General features: G+C 42.0%; 1 protein-coding gene across 1 annotated transcript in view; it reads right to left on the bottom strand.

Moving 5' to 3' along the window:
* Window positions 1-6,622: 6,622 nt before the first annotated feature.
* LOC143296167 (arginase-1-like) overlaps window positions 6,623-22,752 on the bottom strand; it is a 29,673-nt gene continuing 13,543 nt past the window's right edge. The window contains exons 3-10 of the mRNA XM_076607975.1: window positions 19,512-19,584; window positions 17,942-18,048; window positions 16,057-16,325; window positions 15,503-15,559; window positions 14,461-14,565; window positions 11,323-11,399; window positions 10,574-10,633; window positions 6,623-9,737 (exon numbers count right to left, since the gene is read on the bottom strand). Of these exons, the coding sequence (XP_076464090.1) occupies window positions 9,571-9,737; window positions 10,574-10,633; window positions 11,323-11,399; window positions 14,461-14,565; window positions 15,503-15,559; window positions 16,057-16,325; window positions 17,942-18,048; window positions 19,512-19,584 (915 nt within the window). The 3' untranslated portion in view covers window positions 6,623-9,570. The remainder of the gene's footprint in view (window positions 9,738-10,573; window positions 10,634-11,322; window positions 11,400-14,460; window positions 14,566-15,502; window positions 15,560-16,056; window positions 16,326-17,941; window positions 18,049-19,511; window positions 19,585-22,752) is intronic.

The following is a 22,752-nucleotide window of genomic DNA, read 5'->3' as shown; positions in this document are numbered from 1 at the left end:
TCTCTCTCTCTCTCTCTCTCTCTCTCTCTCTCAGTCCAGTCTCTCCGCATTTTTATAAAATACGGGTTGTTTCTTATAAATATGATGCTTATTATCATGTTTTTTCTTTTCTCTAGTTGTTTTTCTATGAATTTGTTAACATTTACTCATTTCTTGGCCGGGGTCTTCTTCATACCTTTTCTTTAGACATTTTTCCCTTTCCGTCGAGGGCTACCAGTGGAGAAAGCAATTGTTTGCTTACTCTACTGCTATCGGAAATAAAATCCATTCATTCATTCATTCATTTATTCATTTTTTCCTTCCTTCCTTCATTCGCTCTCTCTCTCTCTCTCTCTCTCTCTCTCTCTCTCTCTCTCTCTCTCACTCACTCTCTCTCTCATTACTATATTCATATACATTTTTGTCATGAATGCAGGTATCATGATTATGTACTTGTAAATGCATAGTGTGCAATTGAGTGTACTTGAATGTCGTGTATGTTTTTCTATAACCTTTTGTTATCTTGTGAACATTTTGATTTCATTTCTCTTTCCCTGAGGGCTGGATGTAAAAAAGCATATACATGCTTATTCTACTTCCCTCATCAAAAAGATTCGTTCGTTCGTTCTCTCTCTCTCTCTTCCGGTTTGTTTTTCACTAATGTTCGCCATTTGTGCATCTCGAGTCTCTGTTGTGCACCGTCATATTTTGATCAGTGTGTATGTTCCCTCAGAATATAACCCCCATAATGCTTATACCGTTTTTACTCAGTATTGTGCAATGTATACCGTAGACAGGGCGTGGACTGGATAAAAAAATAAATAGATAAAAAAAGAAGAAAAAAGCGCACCAGTGTTGAAATGTTCAGTTACCGGAAATAAAGAACTCTCTCTCTCTCTCTCTCTCTCTCTCTCTCTCTGACATGGACGCTCTTGCAAAAGACTTAAAAGAAAGTACTGATGAACTCGTTCAGTTAGATGGACCGAACTAAACCACATGTCTCTTCACCCACAACTTAAAACAAAATGCATGTTAATCACAACCAGACAAAAGAGGCAAAATAATATATATAATTTTCCTTCCATCCAAATTAAAGGTGAACCTATTGAACAGGTCTGTGATCATAAGGTTCTGGGGATCATAATTGACAACAATCTCACGTGACTTGGAATCCTCACATAAATTCCCTTCAGTTTGCAAACTGAAGACAGCCAGACTTGAAACCCATCAACTATCCAAAATCAAACATTTCCTTGAACTTCACTCACGGAAATTATTTTTTCAAGCACATATCCAGTCTACAACAGATAAATTATGCATCAACACTATGGGACTCCGCAAGTGCGAACACCATGAAGCCATTACTGAATCTTCATAAACGGGGACTCAAGCTGGTACTCCTTAAAAAGACTTCCCTTTTAGACCCAGACTATAAACAAGTGAATATTCTCCCACTAATCCGTAGATTAGAGTACAATAAAGTAATCATAATGCAAAAGATAATGACAGGTAATGCACCACCAACATTGACAGACAAATTTTCTGTAAATTCATCAAGGAACCCCGCCCCCCCCACCCCCCATCCCTCCGACCCCCCCCCCCCCACGACCCCCGACCCCCCCATCCCCAAAGTCCATATCCCAATCCCAAGAAGTGACTTGTTCAAATCAGTCCAGTCTGGTTTACTGACTCAGGCGCCATGCTATGGAACTCACTCCCAGAAACAATTAAACAACACTTTTGCCCAACCACCTTAAAAAAACATTACCTTTCCCACCTTATGCAATAATGTGTTATATAAATCGTTCATTTTAATGATACTATTTGTCACATGTGTATGGTTGACTGAGAACTTGACTGATCGGTGGTGCGGTGTGTGTTGTATGTGTTTGTTTCCTTCATTTTGTTCACCTTTTTTCAAGTTCCTACTAGTATGCATTTTACTAACGCCATGCTTGTGCCTGTGTGTGTGTGTGTGTGTGTGTGTGTGTGTGTGTGTGTGTGTGTGTGTGTGTGTGTGTCCCTTTTCTGTAATCTTTTATCTATAAATTTTTTTTTTTTTTTTTAGAATAACTAATTTTTTAGGGGATTTTTTTAGTCCTCGGTTATGTAATTCTACTAACATCATGCTTTAATTCTATTTAGTATTGCCGTTGTAGTGTAGACCCTGTTCAGGGCAGGGACTGGATGTAAAAATGCACACCAGTGCTTATCTATCATCCTCGAAATAAAGAATTTTGTCTTGTCTTGTCTTATCATAGGATTAGATCTTATAAATCCATGATTCCGATGCCGCGTCAGTGGAGGTTTTTTTTTGTTTTGTTTTTTTAAACTAAAAAACAACAACAACACCTAAATCAAATAAAAAGTCTATAGGCCTATAGGAGGCTACTTGCGTGTAAAATGCTTAATTATTAGCATCAAGATTTTGTTTCCAAATTAGTCTTAATCTAAAATAAAGCACGACACGGTCTGCTTTGTGACAGGGTTTGCAAAGAGGCTCTGGCATGGAAGTAACATAACTGATACTGAAAATGAAAATTTTGAAACTGGTTATAAGAAAATACAGAAAAAAGATTCATGATCACTTTGTGTTGCACGACTGGAATCTGGTTGTCTGCTTTAAGGCCTTGTATCGTCAGTTCTTTTCCCACCACGTACTGTTCAAGGGCAGAAAAAGCTGACAACTGAATTCATGCACTTATCTCCCTTTACGTACCAGACTCCACCGCCACTATGAAAACCAGCATTCCCAGCACTCACTCACTCAGCTGAATGGGCATTGGCCATTGAGATGTAAATAAGTGGCGTTGGCAGTCACATTGGCTCAAGCTCACAGGATTTTCGAGATTCTGTGTGTTAGTGAAATGAGTCCTTTGATTTAGCCGTTCATGTGATGCGAGTCCCATGTTTGCCGCTTTGGGTGGACTGTGACGGAGTTCGACAGCTTTTGATGACACTCTGTATATGAGAATATAACAGACCCCACCTGCTCCTCCTTCCAGATAATTCCCCACTACTCCCCACACTTAAAAAGAGAATAAAGACACACACACACCTCAGACACACACACACACACACACACACACACACACACACACACACACACACGTGCGCGCGCGCACACGCACACACACAAGTACACACACTGCCCCCCCCCCCCCCCCCACACACACACACATATACGTGCGCGCGCGCGCGCGCACGCACACACACACACACACACACACACCGTCACACACACAACAAAATCAAGCAAACACGACCCCGCCTGTAACTGACAAACAAAATAACAAACTAACTAGATAGATAGAGAGATAGCAATAAACTCTTAACTTACTTAAGGCAAGTGTTATTCCATAGTGCTGAAAGAATGCAGGACTTAATGACCTTAATCATTTCGGTCTGCACTGAGGTCGTGCAAGTCGTTCGATGGTTCTTCTCTGGACTTTGTACATATCCCGTGTTGACAGTGGTCTTGGTCAAAGTTGTTCTGAGACTAATCGGACCTGATGATGTTTGGAGTGGAGTTAAATCATCTGATAGCTTGCACTCAAATTGACACTTTTTCTATTGCTCTGATCTCGGTGAAGAGCGGAATCGTTTAATGTATTTTTAGCACGTGATTGCTTACAGACGGATATTTACCTGACTTACAGTTTCAGTTTCAATTTCTCAAGAAGGCGTACAGCGTTCGGACAAATCCATATAAGCTACAACACCCACATCTGCTGGGCAGATGCCTGAACAGAAGCATAGTAACCCAACGCGCTTAGTCAGGCCTTGAGTGCACGGGCATATACATTTTGTGTAGCCAACCGACTGGATTTCATCTGCAGCATTTTTCCAGAGGACATCACTTTTGTTGCCTTGGGTTCTTTTTCATTGCGCCAAGCGTATTCGACACACGGAACCTCGGTTTATCTTTTTGAATGCACATGTGATTTCCAATCGGATTGATAAAGAAGTATTGTATTGTATTGTATTGTATTGTATTGTATTGTCGTCTTATCCGAATGACGCTCCCGGTCAAACTTGGGAGAAAGCACGAGAGCGGGAATCGAATCCAGACCCTCACGGACAGTTTATTGGTCAGATAAACTTCTCAGCATCCATGCCACCTTTCTCCTTAAAACTTCTTTGACCCCTGCCGATGTGATTCGAAGACGCAACCTTCTGATCTGGTGTCAGACGCGTTACCGTTGCACCACGGAGTCAAATTTATTTGAGACGACCGCAGACAAAAAAATGGACATCGGAACAGGACAATCTGCTGAAAAGACCTTTCATTTCGTGTTTAATTCGTGGTTTTCCGCATCAGATTACTGTTACATCTTTTGTTGATGGAAACAAACGTGATTTGACAAAACTTAGTTTGCAATCGAGACTAAACAAAACAACAACAAACAACCCCCCAAAACAAGCAAACAAACAAACAAACAACAACAACAACCCCCCCCCCGCCCCCCCCCCCAAAAAAAAAGAACAACCTTCAAACAATCCTTGGTGTGGATGATAAAACATCACAATCAGATACGTGGTAAGATATTATTTTCTTCTCCCATTTCGCTTTAAATCTTGATTAACAGTGATATTTGTTTTGTTTTCTTGTGTTTGTATTACTTGTTTTCAGTTAAATATAGTTTTTGTATATTTCTCCCTTGTATTTGACCCGGCTTGCCTTGAACAGCATCCATAGACGTCTGTTGTTAGCTATCTCTGTGCGGCGCACTAGTCACGGTGTTATATCAGTGATGGATTATCATCCGATGATTATGCATGCAAAAACTATTCGTTTTTCAAATTATTGTAGAGTATGATTGCCAGTTCTTTTCCTTCACGCCTTCGAAACATTAAAAAAAACTATCACCGAAAATTTATCGTGGGTCTGTCTGCACTCATCATGGTTTTCTGGAGACATATAATATCAAAATCATATGCTAATTTCTCAATTATTGAGATTCTCTTTCTCGCGCTCGTGCAGTTCCAAGTACCGATTCTAAAGAATTTCTTTGGCAGCCGCTCTGCTTTTGTCACCCTGTCACCCAAGTGTGATCTCTTCCCACCTCTTTTGTCACGCCTATTTTATGGTTTTGAGGATCTGCATCTATGTCTCATGCAATGCGCCCTGTCTCCAGGGTGCATGAGAGAAAGATTTGTTGGAAGCCATAGAAGGTTTTTCTAAGTGGTGAAGGAGCATATTTGGTCACCCTGACAGAGACTCCTATCAAGGAAGGGCAATGGAGTGGAGTCAGTCAGCCTTATGCAGTTGCCCTAAGACCAGACTGCACGCAGTTAGTGATTTAGTGGTTAAACACCCCATTCACCTCCTTGGTATTGTATGAAAGCCGTGGAATTGGGGATTGTATATTGTTTCCTCTTCGAGGAGAGGAGGGGGGATGGCGGGTGTGGGGGTGTGGGGGGGGGGAGGGGGCAGGGTATTTCACAATAAGAATAGATTATGTAGAAGTACAATAACAGTTCTTTATGTAATGTTTCCTGAGCTCACTACGCTCACTCGTGGAGGTTTGACTCGGCACACAACAAATCGACCCAACGATTAAAACGAAAAAGCAACCAGACGTTCTGAGAAACAAAAGACCTCAACTGTGAAACGCTATTTAAAATAAATAAATAAATAAATAACAGTCACATACGAGTACACAGACAGAAAATCCCCTGATGCTTGCTTTTGTTGAACACTCTCCGACGACCAACACGAGCACGGACTTATGTTCCACACTATGAACACATACATTATATCGACACAAGTGTGAGTGATGTCAAGTATTTTGACCTATGTTTAGAGAAACGTTGTATGTTTTGAGAGGTTTCCTGTTAACAGTTGCGTATGGTTATTCATTACGAGTATGATTACATGAAAGGGAGTGCACACCATTTGCATTCTGCCTGTCATTGAAAACTTAGTATACCTACGCTCACATTCCTCAATTCTGTGTGTGTGTGTGTGTGTGTGTGTGTGTGTATGATAATCAGTCGTGTTCAACTATGACCATCAGAACAGCAGAGGAGGCAACTGCTGTTCCGACTATTTGGGCTTGAATTTGATTATAGTGGAGAGTGTCTTGCCTAATTACGTCCCCACTCTCTCGGTCAAGAGGGTTTTAGGACAGTCGGCGTTGGGATGGTTCCCAAAGGCCAACTAGCCCACAAGTGAGTGTGTAGTGCGTATGCGAGTGGATATCACTCAAACGTATCGTGTGTTCTTTCTTTAACGTCTTTTCACTTTGAATGATATTTGACGTGTCATATGTGTGTGTGTGTGTGTGTGTGTGTGTGTGTGTGTGTGTGTGTGTGCGTGCGAGAAAACGCGCGCGTGCTCCAACGCTCAGAATTCTGTGAACCTGCGCATGTGGGTGGTAAATGACTGGCTTCTCTTTCTTTATATCTTTTTGATTGATTTATTTAATTAAAGTTCTAGAATTCGAACCAACCCTTAATTGAAACAATGAAAATATACAGTACTTCTCAAAAAGTGGATGAACACACGCATACACATCACTGCAAACACAAATGCGCACGCAACGTACAGACAAGCGAACACAATAAATATCCACACATACACATACACACAGCACGCACGCACGCACGCACTTACACTCACCAGTAAACCATGTGGATGGAAACCCGATTTAATTACCTGAATATAAGTATACAAAAGACAGGACATAAATATCATAGGGAAAAAAGTTATCTGCCTCTGAACCGAAAATGATTATTACAAAAATAGTAATAAAAACAACGGGCCAGGACGCTGGATTTCAAACTGAGGGTTTGTGATTCTGTCGCGGCGCCTGCATAGTGGTTGATTGTGGGACATTTTCCTATTTCCCAGGTCAACATAACATGTACAGACCTGCCAATGTGTGAACCCTCTTTGTATATATATATATATATATATATATATATATATATATATATATATATATATATATATATATATATATATATATATGCAGAAGACAAAATGCATTTCAACATTCAGTGGGTTACAGAAACACAAGCATATCCAGCACGCATAAATGCAGTACTGCTGCCAACACCGACTGCGGGGTAAAAACGGCCATGCACGAAAAAGCCCACTTGCTGGCCCACATACAAGTAAACGTGGGTGTTGCAGCCCACGAACGCCGAAGAAAATGATAAAGAACATAACAATAATAGTAATCATCATTATCGTCACCATCATACCTGACTATAGGTGGTGTGTAACAATATCATCAACAAGAACAATAATAATTCTAAGAAAAAAAAAGTAATAATAATAATGATAAGAAGAAGAGGAACAACAACAACGACGATAACAACAACAGTAAACATAATAATACATATACAAGTTTAAGTAAGTCCAGATTATTAATCACAATCACCATAAACACTGTACATTTTCCTAAGACCATAATGCCGCTTGCCGACAACGTTGGATCACATGGCAAAGCAAGCCTCCAAACTACGGGTTTGGGGAAGACACGGGCCACAAATCACAGGTGTGAGAAGGCACGAACTCTAAAATTACAGAAGCTACGAACTTAAAACTAAAGAAATGGAAAAGCAATTCACTCTAAAAAAACAGGTGTGTAGAGGTGCCACGGACTCCAAATTACAGGTGGAGAGAAGCTACAGACTCCAAATTACAGGTGTGGAGAGAAGCCACGGACTCCAAAAATGTTACAGGTGTGGAGAAGCCACAGACTCCAAAAACTTACAGGACTGGAAAGAGAGAATCGGATGTGAACGAAAACCCGATGGCAATGTTTCTGTATCAGGTCGGTTGAAGACAGCCATCATCCTCATGAAAGCAAGATAAGAGATTGAGTACAATGTCCTGATGCAGGCTTTTTCTTCCAGTTTGGAACGAATGTAACTATAAGCTTCGTATTTGAGATTCCATGTTTCATGCCCTAAATATTCCCAAATTAATTAAACGAAAAGAGTTTAACAACAAGGACTAGGAAGAATAGTTAAAATCGATAAATCAATCAAATTACTGAGCTAGATAGATTGACAAACAGACAGGCAAAGAGACAGTCGGGCACGTAGATGGATGGGTAAGTAGACAGACAGAAACTGAGAAAGACGGGTAAACTTAAATTGATATATAATATACAAGACAGAAAAACATGGGAAATGCTATACTAAATCAGATACATACTACAATTACAATTCACACAAGTCTCAAACAATAAAGAGTATTTGTCACAATGCAACATAAACAAAACCCGCCCTTCAAACACTGGTGAACACCACAGAGAAGGAATGCCAGCAGAAATCATTGCACATATACCCTCATACACCAGTCCAGTGTAACGTTTATTACAGTCTTTCTGGTTTATTTATCAAAATATTTTAAAGAGAGAGAAATCGTAACATCTGCTTATTTCTTCGAAAACTGTTTTCAGTTGGAAAAATATCGTTAGACACGATGAATACATGTACAGGTACACAAAGTTCACGCACAGACGTTTCACAGACTTGTCTGTGGCTTGGGAGACAGCGGGAAAAGAGAGAAAAGAAAAAAAAGAGGTTTTCCCGAAGAAACCGTTGCAAAACATTCTCGATATGCACATTTCATTTCTGTTTATGAAAGAAGACCCAAACAAACAAACAAACACAACTGAGAAATGTGACAGGAATTTGCCGTTACCAGTACCATACCAGAAAAACACCCACTTATTTCTTTTCTCATATTTTGAGTATTTCTGTGGACAAAGATAATGACATAAACAAACTTACAAGCTGAAATGATAAGATGGGATAATGACCATCATAGAAAATAGAAAAACAAAGTTGATCAACACTGATTTCAAGCCTAATCCTTTTTGATATTAACAGTCATGTCCAGTTGCTGATGTTCAATATTTTGGCTTGGAGTATCGAAGAGAATCTGCGAACCCTGATCACAATCCCCGTTCTCCTGAGTCAGTTGGTTTTGACAGGTTATCCAGTATAAGTTTTTGACATACAGTATTTTTTTTTTTACATCCATTTTTAATTTTTGACATCCATTGTTCATTTTTGACATCGTTCACTGATTTGGCAGGGCTCCAATCAGCTTATAGTGCGTTGGTAGTGCTGACCAATCAGAACAGCGGGTATCAGTCATGTGGGTAATGTCCTTGCTGACGTCAGGATGGTGTAGTCTGCTGTTAGGATGACGTCAGGATGATGTAGATTGCGGTTCAGATGATGTCAAGATGGTGTAGTTCGTGGTGCAGTTGACGTCAAAATAATGCAGTTTGCGTGTAAGTGCTATGACACTTTCAAAAGAAACTGACACAGACAGCAAACCCACTGGCCCCTTGAAACTTATATATGAGTTGACAGAGGCGATGGTAACCAACGCCGTGGTTTTAATGAAAATTGTCGCTAGTGGCCGAGTAGTCTGAGACAGAAAGAAAGACGGACAGACAGACAAGCAGAGAGAGAGAGAGAGAGGGGAGGGTGGGGGGGGGGGGGGGAGAGAGAGAGAGAGAGAGAGAGAGAGAGAGAGAGAGAGGGGGGGGGACAATGAGGGGTATGGGAAAAACATAAAAAGGCCAAGCTTCAGCACTGTCCTATCCCGCCCCGCTTTTAACTTTTGGGCACGGGCAGCTGGAAGTTGGCGGACACGTTGCCCTCACGCCGCTGTCCGAAGAAGTGGGACACCACATCCACAGTGGACAGCACCGTCTTCTTGCGTTCCTCGTCGTTGCCCAGCACAGGGTTCACCTCCACCACGTCCAGACACGACAGGCGGCCTGCGTCATAATTACCATGTCTATGATGATGATGATGATGATGATGATGATGATGATGGTGATGATGATGATGATGATGATGATGATGATGGTGATGATGATGATGATGATGATGATGATACTGGTGGTGGTGGTGGTTGTGGTGATGATGATGATGATGATGATGGTGGTGGTGGTGGTGGTGATGGTGGTGGTGGTGGTGATGATGATGATGATGATGATGATGATGATGACGACGATGATGATACACAAAGCTGACACCCGTCACGTCCAGACGTGTCAGGCGGCCTGGATCATAATCACAATATCAATGATGATGATGATGATGATGATGATGATGATGATGAAGAAAATATAATGAGTTGACACCCACCCGTACAGACGCGACAGCCTGCCTGGATCATAATAACAATATAAATGATGATGATGATGATGATGGAGAAGATGATAAAACGAAGAGTTGATATCCACCACGTCCAGGCGCGACAGACAGCCTGGATCATCATCATAATGATAATAATGATGATGACGATGAAAATGATGCTGACGATGCTGATTACACTGCTGCTGAAAAAAAAAACGAAAAAAAGTATAATAATAATAATAATAACGATGATGATGATAATGATGACGACGACGACGCCGATGATGCTAATGATGATGATGATAACTTATGATGATGATACACAAAGCTGACCCCTACCCAAACTGAAAGTTACCCAAACCGAAACCAATTTGATTCGAAAGTGTTCCAAACCGAAAGTGACTAATCCGAAAGTGACCAATACCGAAAGTGACCGCAAACAGAACAAGCATTTGCTTGTTATAATTCTTACCGGTGGCAGCGACCTCTTCAGCGATGAAGAACATCTCTCTGCGAGTCAGTCCCCCGGCCACTGTTACAAAAATGAAAAAACAAAAAAAACCCAACATGATAAGTGATAAGTGAATTCTCACAGGACAGAAAGGCAGACAGACTGACGGACGAATAGACAAGACACACTGACAAACATTCAGACAAACACACTCACACTGATACTTCCACGCCACAACCTGTTTCATGGTCTCTGTCTCTCTCTGTCTGTCTGTCTGTTTGTCTGTCCGTCCGCCCGCTCTCTCTCTATCTCTCTCTCTCTCACTAACTAAACTAATCCTTGAATAAAAAAAAACAAAACGTTCTGAGTTCTCTTTCCGCACACACTCACACACACATGGGCTAGCGGTGACCACCGGAAATGTTGCATAAGCACGCAAACACAGCATATGGCCAAACAATCTGTGTGGTCTACATACTGTTTTCTGCCTAACTTCTGCACTTGTTCTCAAAATATTCACCCACATCCAGGTTGATTTTTTCTATACAGTCTAAGCGACAAAAAAGAAAGAAGAGGGGAAGAAAAAGCCCCAAGAACAACAACAAATCAAAAGAAGTCTTTGCCTTTGTTTCTATATCTGGTCAGATATCACCAATATGTTCATATAAGCTATACGTATTAAGTTTAACTAATATTTCCAATATTTTCCAATACCAGTGTTCCCCTTCTGCACATAAAATACTCCAATACCTCTTCCACACGGAACTTACCCGGGGTACCCGTGGACGGAGCATACTCTGGATCCATGGCATCCACGTCAAAACTGAGATGGATTGGACGTTTGCCACTGCAATCACGTAACAAAATACAATACTTATGTGTGTCAAGTCAAGTCAGTTCAAGTCAAGTCAAGTCTTGTGTGTGTGTGTGTGTGTGTGTGTGTGTGTGTGTGTGTGTGCCTGCCAGTTGTGTGTGTGTGTGTGTGTGTGTGTGTGTGCCTGCCAGTGTGTGTACCTGCCATTGTGTGTGTGTGTGTGTGTGTGTGTGTGTGTGTGTGTGTGTACATGAATTGTATATACATCATTTTTTTCTTTGAATATTACATGTCCCACCCCCTTCTCTCTGTCACTGTCATTCTCTATCAGGGGACAAAACCAGAGTCACGTCAGGTTTAGCAATCTGGTTCTCTCCCTTCTTGTTTTTGTATCGATACAAGCAAATGTAACAAACTGCGCGCGCACGCACCACACACACAAACACACACACTCTCTCTCTGTGGTGTGGTGTGGTGCGGTGCGTGTTGTGTGTGTTTGTTTCTTTCATTTTGTTCATTTTTCCTATGCATTTTACTAACACCATGCTTGTGCCTGTATGTGCATGTTTGTGTGTGTGTGTGTGTGTGTGTGTGTGTGTGTGTGTGTGTGTGTGTGTGTTATTTCTATTTTTATTTCAACTTTTATATTTCATTTAAAAAAGAATTAATTGTTTAAAATTTTTTTCCACTCTTATGTATTTCTACTGACACCGTGCTTTATTTTCTATTTAGTATTTAGAACTTCCTCTTTCGCTTCGTCAAGTCTCCACACTCAGCTCTTTCAAGTCTGGCCTTAAAACCCACCTCTTCCCAAAATAGCCTCCCTTGCCTGCCTCTTCCTTGTCTTTAGTTTCTACAGTTTTAGAGTTATGCATGCGTGTGAATGACTGGTGCGAAAGCGCTTTGATTTGTCTCTGCACAAGATTCAGCGCTATATAATTACCATTATTATTAGTAGTAGTAGTATTGTAGTATTGTGCAGAGTAGACCCTATTCAGGGCGGGGCCTGGATGTAAAAAAGCACACCAGTGCTTATCTATTATCCTCGAAATAAAGAATTTATCTTGTATTGTCTTGTCTTGTCTTGTCTCTCTCTCTTCTACTGTTGTCAATGCACTGCATGTTTGCCTCATTTACTGCTGGTGAGTTAGCATCACACAGCTCAGCTGAACACGTCATGCGGCACACACACTTTTTCACCTTGCTTGCTGTTTCAGTTTCAGTTTGAAGGAGGTGTTACAGCACGCGGACTGATACATATTTGCAATACCATAATTATCTGCTTTAAAAAATAAAAAAAAGATAAAATTTGGAGCAAATACCTACCTGGAGTGATGGCTTAAAGGTAACGCGTCCGCCTTGGAAGAGAGAGAATCTGCCCGCACTGGTTCGAATCACGGCTCAGCCGCCGATATTTTCTCTCCCCCCCCCTTCCACCTCCCACTAGACCTTGAGTGGTGGTCTAGACGCTATCGGATGAGACGATAAACCGTGGCAAAATTCTGTAGAAAATTCTACTCTGACAGGAAAAACAAATAAACTGCACGCAGGAAAAAACACAAAAAATGGGTGGTGCAGAAGTGTAGCGACGCGCTCTCCCTGGGGAGAGCAACCCGAATTTCACACAGAGAAATGTGTTGTGATAAAAAGAAATCAAATACAAATACAAAAACGCTGTACATAAACCTAGCCAAACGCCGCGCAGGTCAAACCTTAACCTTAACTCACTCAGTACGGCCAGTCCTCTCTTCTCCTCTACACAGACCCCTCGGATGTCCAGTGGGTGGCTGAATGACCCAACCTTTAGCTTCCGTCGTCAGAATTGTGGTATTCTTTGTCAACATTCACCTCTTCAGTATAAGAGCCTTCCGCTTGCACTATTTTGATGATGGTAATTGGGGTGAAACGCTGTTAACGTCGTCTCTTTCGCCGTTTGTATGGAAAGAGTTAACCTAGATACATTGAAGGCAAATGATGGAAGGAAGGCAAGTTCCTTGCAGTCCTTCACGAGTCCCTAACAGCATGACGAGTAAGCAAAGCATGACCATTCGTCATTATCACTTGTTCTTCACACTGGTTCGTTGTTTACTTAGTACAAGGTGGTGGTTTGGAAACACTGTGCACGCCTTCATTCAGTTATTAACACATTCACAGACACAATTTGAGTGAGGTGTGTGTGTCTGATGAAGGTAGGGTGGGGCAGATGTGTGTGTGTCTGTGTAAGGGGGTTAATTATTCACTATATATTAATTATCGACTGCCATTGACACTCCTTCCGACGACGAAAACACCGAAAAAAACACAAAAAAACAAAACAAAACACTTGGGCAAAAGTCAGTCGCTTGTTCACCCGAGTGTATCCCAGTTCCCGTCAAGCGAGACAGCAGTACCGTTTCGTTTGAGTGGCGTTAACTTGAACCAGTACCCCACAAACCCAGTGACCTGATATCTTTGAGGTTGTCAGTAACTTTCCTCAACCCCTCCCCCGTTTCTTAAAAACGCCTTTGAAAAATAGGTATACGTATATGCTGACGCAAGAATCGCTGATGAGAAGTAATTTTACAGTGACAGAAGAGTTGTTGATTTTTAATACTGTGCCTTGTTAACGAACACGATTTTTTGTTGTTGGTGATGTTGTTGTTTTAGTCATGTAGAAGTAAACACACACAAGCACTCTAGAACTTCAAATAAAGTTTTTGAAAGAAAAGAAAACAAACAACAAATGATGATTACACAAAAAAAATTTTTTTAAAATTTTTTCGGTGCTTCCATCATGGAATGGTAGTGTCCATAGTAGTCAATAATATATAATGAATAATTCACCCCCCTACACACACACACACACACCCACACACACACACACATCCGCCCCACCCCACCCCGCCCTCATGACATCAAATAACAGATAAAACAAGACCAGGAAATTCTGTTGTTGTTCACAAGAGGTACATGAAAAAACAACACATGAAAACATGTCAAATTCCAACCAACCAACACAAACAAATAAATAACAGCAAAAACCACCACCACCACCACCACCACGGCCACAACAACAACAATCCCCAGGGGTGGGGGGTGGGGGGCATTAACGTACCAGGGATCCACAGTCTTCAGAGCCCACTCCATGATGCCTTTGATCCCGTGCTTGTCAATCTCCTGCATGGAGAAGCTGGCGATTCCGATTTGTGACATGAACGCTCTGCAACACAGTGACAACAACAACACGGCTTTAATTTTTTTGTGTAGTTTTTCTTTTGTAGTTAAATGATACTTCTGCTACTCAGTACTACTACTATTAATAATACTAGGGCATCCAGGAGTCATGACCTAGGAGCGGCCCGGCCCCCTTAGAGTGAAAGGAGTTAAGGGCCGAAACACTTGACTGAAGACCTTGTACTGTCCAGCTCTTCCTAGAGTTTCTTAATACTGCTGCTGCTACTATTATTACGATGACTACTACCACTGTACAGTACTGACATCGCCCAAACTCCCCATATAATGGTCTCTAAACGCCTCACATACTCGCCATACGTTTTAAAAAAATCTATTTATGTTATTTGTTCGTTTCTTAAACTATATCTAAATAAGTTTTCTCAATTTTTATACATGATTATATACATATATACATGTTAGCATGTTAGTGACGAGCATTTGGATGCCTTAAATGGTGGCTTCATGGTCGAGACGCTTATCTGCCAATACAGTGTCCCGGGGTGAGAGTCGGGGTTCAAATCCAGGTCTTGTCATTTCTCCCAAGTTTGGCTGGAAAATCAAACTGAGCGTCATTCGGATGAGACCATAAACCGAGTCCCCGTGTGCAGCACCCACTTGGCGCAATGAAAACCCATGGCAATATAAGTGTTGTCTTCTGGCAAAACTCTGTAGAAGAAATCCACTCTGATAGATACACAAATGTGCATGCGTGCGCTAAAGTCATGAACAGCACTTTGGGTTACATTGCTGGTTGGGCATCTGTTCAGTTTTGTTTTAGTATGCATATATTTTTTCCGAACGCCGCAGCGACGCCTCCTCGAGAAACTGAAGCTGAAATTGGATGCATGTATTTTCAATAGGACTAATGATCATGCAATGTATTGTGTCATGTATTAATGTTATATCGTATTGTACTTTATTACCTTTCTGCCTCGTCCACGTCACGCAGTCCTATGTAGACCATGTCTTTCACAGACAGACTGTCAACAGAGTAAAAAAACAACAAACAAACAAACAATAACCAAAAGCAAACAGCATTTTCTCTGACATTTGTGAGATTTGGGACTCAAATGCTCCAATCACCCGAACACTGAAATGTACCCCATGTCATCCACACACACACACACACACATCGCCCTCACACACTATGGTCACCCATTCCTTACATCCCTAATATCCCCCTCCACCCCACAAAACCATCCACCCACTCACACATTACACCAATCCCCCCCACCCCCTCCCCCCACTACCATCACCCCCCCATCCCCGCACAAGCACTTCCTTCAGCACGAAGCTGATACCCTTCCAGCCTCCACACAACCCCCCCCCCCACTCCGTCAACTCCACCTCCTCCTACCTCCTACCCACACAACCCCCCCACTGGTGCCCGTCACAACACCTTCCTGACCCGCACTGACCCCGCCGCCCCAGCCCCCACACCCCGCCTCCCCCCCCACACAAACAACAACAAACCCACCAGGGCTTGCACCACTCGAATCCGGGCAGGGTCGGGCTGTACTGCTCCATCTCCTTGAGCACGAAGCTGAGCGGCATGCCGTGGATGTTGCCCGTTGGGGAGGACAGCGGCGTGTTGAGGTCGGCGTGGGCGTCCACCCACACCATCACCATGTCCGGCAGCGACTGGCAGTGGCCGAAGATGGACCCGATGGCGATGCTGTGGTCACCGCCCAGGGTCAAGGCCACCTGCTCCCCGCCCCGTGTGATCTTCTCCACGCACTCCGCCACCTGGGAAAAGTAGTGCATTGCAATTATAGCCGTGGTCCGACTTTGACCATCACGACAGCACGGAAGGCAACTGCTGTCGCGTGTCTATTATATCTGGGATGAAACTGATTATAGTGGACTTCTCCACGCACTCCGCTACCTGGCAAAAAAGCAAACAAAACAACAAAAACTGGACATTCAACGGCGCTTTCCTCATTGAACAAAGCGCTTTACAATTCATAGACACACACGCATACGAAACACACTCGGTCCTCAACTCACAATCATGCACAATAAACATAGATATGCGCATACAAACCCGTATGTACAGTACATGCATCCATCCATCCATCCATTCGACGCAAACACAATACAGCGTTACAAATATATACCTACACATAAATCAAATAGTGTATGACAGTATCCGTGTCCGACCACGACCATCAGAGCAGTAGAGAAAGCAACTGCTGTCGCGTCTATCTGCGAGGAAACTGATTCTACCCAACGACAAGGCTCTGAATCATGGTTTGAAGAAATATCACATTGATTACAGTGGACCTTTCCACGCACTCCGCCTGGTGCGACCTGGGCAAAACAGCATATGATAGTCGTGTCCGACTATGACCACTAGAACAGCAGAGAAGCCAACTGCTGTCTCGTCTGTATACCTGGGATGAAAATAACTGATCACAGTGCAGTGTCCTGCCCAAGTTACATCCCATTCCCTCGGTCAAAAGAGCTTTTGGACAGTCAACTGGGATGTCCCAAAAGGCCAGCTGGCCCCCTAAAGCTGCAGCACTAAGAACCAGTGCAGTCTTGCCTCCTTGTTTGAAAGTCATCGTTCTTCACAAAAGATTAAGCATTGCAGTACAGAAACCATTCGATCATACGGCTCTCACGTTGACCAACTGTAAGCTTGTGTCAATCTCTGGCAAAGTAGCAGTGGTGAATTGTACTTATTTTTGATTGACTGATTGGTTGATTAATATACTAATTACTCGATTAATTATCAACGCTTCCACAAAATTATCTTATTAACCAATCAATCAAATAACTATCAACCAATCAATCAGTCGATCAATCAATCAATCAACCAACCAACCAATTCATCAATTACTATGTCCACAAAATATTTCAATAAACTAGTTCATTTATCAATATTCAATCGAATAATTGATTCATCAATTATATTTTTACTAGATGTCTGTCTATTTTATTCATTTAGTTATAAAATTTATTCAACTATTCAGTGAATCGTTCTATTTATCTATCTATTATGTTAATTTATATCTCCATTTTCAATTTTATTATTCATTTATTGATTCATTCATTCATTTATCTACCTACTAATTCATCTTTATTTTTCTACCAATTTTTATTATTTATGCATATGTCTGTATATTCATTTATTCGATCATTTATTCATCCATACATTTTATCATTCGTTTATTACTTTATTACACACAGACACAGACTGACACACGAACACACTCACACAGATATACACCAACACACAGAGACAGACAGACACAGACACACACATACAGAGACAGACACACACATACATACACACGGGCACACTCACACATACACACAGAGACAGACACACACAGACACACACACACACACTCCACTACCTTTTTGTTCGCCATGCCCACGGTACGGGGGTTCTTGACGTTGTTCCATGGCTTGTCATTCTCCACCACGTCTAGAGTCAGGTCTCCATAGTCCACCACTTTGTTCCCTGGCGGGAGGCAGTCGGTGTAGAATGTATTTCACGAAATAAATAAATAAACAATAAATAAGTAAATAAATAGATAAGTGAATAAAGGAATAAACAAGAAAGAAAAGAAGAAAAAAAAAACCCCAAACCCACAAGAAACCATCGTCATCATCATTATAGTTATAAAAGGAAAAGACTTTGCTCCTTCTGGAAAGGTGATTGGAACAGAATATTTCATGCAAAACACACACACACACACACACAAAACAACAAAAAACAAACAAACAAAAACAAACAAAAAATCGTCATCGTTATTTTCATTATAACTGGAAAAGGCATCCTTGGGCGAAGACAAGCGAATAAGAATATTTCACGAAAAAAAAAATCCATAATGTCAGAAACGACACCGATAATAACAGTCAAAAAACATCATTTAGGAATCAGTTACTGTGTTTTATCAATCGTCGTGAAATATTTGCGACAAATTTTCTTGAAGTCAGGCGGATCAGTTTCTTTACCCTCGAATTTTAAGAGTAGATTATTACATCCCACAACCATCATCTTCAATAGATATGACTAGATTTAAAGAGATCGACTTCTAGAATCGGTAACAAAAAAAAAAAAAAAAAAAAAAAAAAATTAGAATGACGGATTCAGTTGACTACAAATTTGTTTGATGTGAACAAGTCCACTTTTGTTTTGACACCAACTGAATCGAATGACAGAGAGCGTCGAGTCGAAAATATTTGGTTCTGGGGAGTTTTTCACACAGAAACTTGGTGTCGAAAGAGTTAAACAGGGGAGAGCAGTGTCAGAAATAGGCATAATTCTAAACACAAGAAGAGCCTTGTTATTAAAAAAAATATATACATACGTTCCAAATTCAATGGGAGGATATTAAATTCAGTAAAATCAGACGTGGATAAAGATGATGATTTTAGAATAACAAATCGAAGATTCCGTTGCCGAGCCCAATACATTGTGGATATGAATTCACTAGCCTCCTTGGCCTTAAAAGGCTATGGGACCTTCCATCTTTTAACTGATGTATCTGACTGAAAAAATAATATGTAAGAGTTACCTATCTACCTCCCAGTATTGTAATGTATTTCATGTTCTCGTATTATTAGCTTTCAAAAATTGTTTGAACTCTGACAAATAGGTATACACCGACTCATTACAAGCGAAAGCATTTCGATTCAAGCCCCGCAATTCACAGCCGTACTGCACAAGGGGTTCTATCTCAGTTAATAAAGCAACACCAACCACTAACAAAGAGATACATGCACATAGTTTTCAACAAGTGCCCTTTCTCCCTCGCCAAATATCAATGCACTCTTTGGTTTACCAGAATATTACTACAGGTAGCTACAAAATTCAAAGCCACACACACACACACATGCGGGCGCTCACACACACACACACACACACACACACACACACACACACACACACACACACACACACACACAGCGACAGCTCACCGAAGCGTTCGATTTTAGCCACCAGCCCGTTCTCCCTCAAAATGGAGGGTCCATGTTCCGTGCCTCCCCGGGGCTGCAACACACACACACACACAAAACACACTCACACACAAATACACGCACGCATGCACGCGCGCACACACACACACACACACACACACACTCACAAATACACGCACGCATGCACGCACACACACACACACACACAAACACACTCACAAATACACGCACGCATGCACGCGCACACACAGACACACACACACGCTGCTTGTTCATACATCTATTCAAGCTCATATTGCCGACTGGGGCGCTATTCAAACAACATCATTAAAAAAACCCAATCACATGCTGATTTCCTGGGTAATACCACGTTTTGTTGCTCAAGGCAAAAACAACAACAAACAAACAAACCAAAAAAAATCCCGTCACAGATAAATAATACAACACTGCATAATGAAAGTAAACACAACACGACGGATTTTTTATGCATTGGAAACAAATTTTTCTGCATTTCGATGCAAACTTCCCCTCACACAATTGACTGTATTTTCCAAGCGGAATAGCGTACTGGTCAGGGCGGAAATCATGCAACGAATTTCACAGCTCATAATTATGGTGTTGGAATAAACTTTATTGAAATAATCTACATAAGCGATGTCAGAATGTGTGTGTGTGTGTGTGTGTGTGTGTGTGTGTGTGTGTGTGTGTGTGTGTGTGTGTGTGTGTGCGCGCGCGCGCGTATGTGTGTATATATATATATATGTGTGTGTGTGTGTGTGTGTGTGTGTGTGTGTGTGTGTGTGTGTGTGTGTGTGTGTGTGTGTGTGTGTGAATCAGAATCAATTTTAATGTTAATTAAACCTGAACAAGGTTTATAAGACACGCATGCAAAGCTACATGAAACTACGCACAAAAAGCAAAACAAAACAGATAAATATTGAACAAGACATTGAATCACTCGCTATGGCGTTTTTGGCAGCAGTTACTGATAATTTTCCCAAACAGTCCCACAAGTTTGTCTTCCAGTATTAGCTGACTAGGTTTAGTAAAATTTGGAAGGTATCATTGAATTTTTCGTTTGAATTCTATTCTAATTTCTTTGTATAACGTGACTTAAACCAAGATTGTGTGTGTGTGTGTGTGTGTGTGTGTGTGTGTGTGTGTGTGTGTGTGTGTGTGTGTGTGTGTGTTAGTGTGTGTGTGTTCTTCTTCTTATGATTATTACTATTATTATCAGTAATAAACGCCCTGCGATAGACCAGAGGCTATAAATTGATTTTCCGCAATCCCCTCCTCACCCCAACACACACACACGCACACACACACACACGCGCGCGCACGCACACACACACACACACACACAAAGACGACACAAAACTGGCATGCTCCAATGCACATAATAATTATCAGTACTTTCTGTCAGGCGGCGACAGGTCTTCCCAGTAGCTCAACTGCATCGCTTCTATGTATAGTAGGCCTATGCCCTCGGCAAATCTAGGTCAGCCGTGCTATTTATTCCATATTTCATGTCCCCAGTAGCAACTGTGATCAACCCCAAAATAGTCATGTGCAGCCAAAGTCGGTATTTCCACGACTAGGTTAATGGTTTCCATGACCTACTCTGTATTTCAAATTACGCCCAACAGCTTTACCAGCTCAACCAAGCCACAAACTGCATGCAGACAGATACACACCCGCACACACCCATACACAAGACATCCACACAGGCACTTTGAAGTTTGAAGAAAGCCGGGACTGCATAAGTTAAACAATTAGGACGGAAATGCACATTGACCAAAAGTTTCGAGAATTTCCGCATTTAAAAGCAGCGCTCAAATTCGTTCCTCACTACGCTACAAGGACCAAAGACGAAGAAATGAAATTACCAAATTTCGAAATCAGCAATTACACACACACACACACACACACACACACACACACACACACACGTGAACATCATCTCAGTCACACTCACACACTGACTGCACACTGTGAGACAAACAAACAAACAAACAAAAAGTAAAAGCTAAGTGCGGAGCTGCCAGCAGACTACCACGGTCGCTTTTCATCCATTACTATGAACTAGCTGACCCCAGGTTGCAGTAGGCAACTCAGGCCCGCAACATCCTTCCACTCATCCATTCACACAACGAGACAGAAGTATGAAGGAGTCTACTGAAGAAGCTTGTTGACCCGTGACCTAAATGTGTCAGGGGTCTTGGCATCAACAGTATCCTGGGGGAGGGAGTTCCAGTCCACAATTGTTCTTGGGAGGAACGACATCAGTCCGCAGTCGGTATCTGCAGCTATTTGTGTGAACTGCTGATCGTGACTTCGTCGCTCTCTTCTTGTGAGGTTGGAACTGTTGCTTCAACCTCGGACAGTTGACCAAGTTGTTCTTGATTTTATATAACATGGAGAGCTTTGCTTTTTTCCTTCTGTCCTCATGAGACATCCATCCTAGAATGTCCAGCATGATGGTAACGCTGGCGGTACGTTGGTAGCGGTTCAGCACAAAGCGGGCTGCCCTACTCTATCTTTCTATCTTCACCTTGTGCTGTCTCTCATAGGGGTCCCAGACGGATGCCGAATATTCCAGCAGAGGCCTAACAAACGTTTTATAGGCTTTAGCCTTTATGCTAGGGGAGCTGATTTTTAAGTTGCGTCTGAGAAACCCCAGAACCTGGTTGGCTTTGGTCCAGATGGAGCTGATATGATCGTCCCAATCCATCTTGTTCCAAAACCGGGGTGCTAAAAATCCAGCGCTGTAACCATTCGGTACCACACCCCTCTGTACTGGCAGCAGTAGCATCTGAGGCAGTGATGGGAACTAGAAGGACGATGCTTTGATTACCGGCCATTGACTGTCTGCTAAATTTGGAGCCATGGAAGTTCAGTGCTGAAAGGGGAGGGCATGTCGTCGTGATTCACTGAGCTAACAGGGAAGAGGAAGCAGTCTTGTGCCTTTTGCACACATTCGGGCAGGCTCCCGATGCCTGACCAGCGCGCTGAGTTTATGCGAAGTTCAGGCATCCGCCCCTCTGTTGTTTTATATTATTATTTATTAATAATATCATCATCAATAAACGACAGATGAGGTGAAGCGTATATGCATCAGTCCGCACGCTTTGAACTCCTTTAAACGAAACTGCTGTGAGGGGTGAAGAACCGATATCCTGATCATGCTCATGATGAATTGCTGGCTGGCTGGAGACTGGTTGGAACACACACTAGACAGGTG

Source organism: Babylonia areolata, chromosome 21, assembly GCF_041734735.1.
Source record: "Babylonia areolata isolate BAREFJ2019XMU chromosome 21, ASM4173473v1, whole genome shotgun sequence".
Lineage (NCBI taxonomy): Eukaryota > Metazoa > Mollusca > Gastropoda > Neogastropoda > Buccinidae > Babylonia > Babylonia areolata.
The sequence above is the reverse complement of the archived record's forward strand: the minus strand, read 5'-3'. Positions and strand labels throughout refer to the sequence as shown.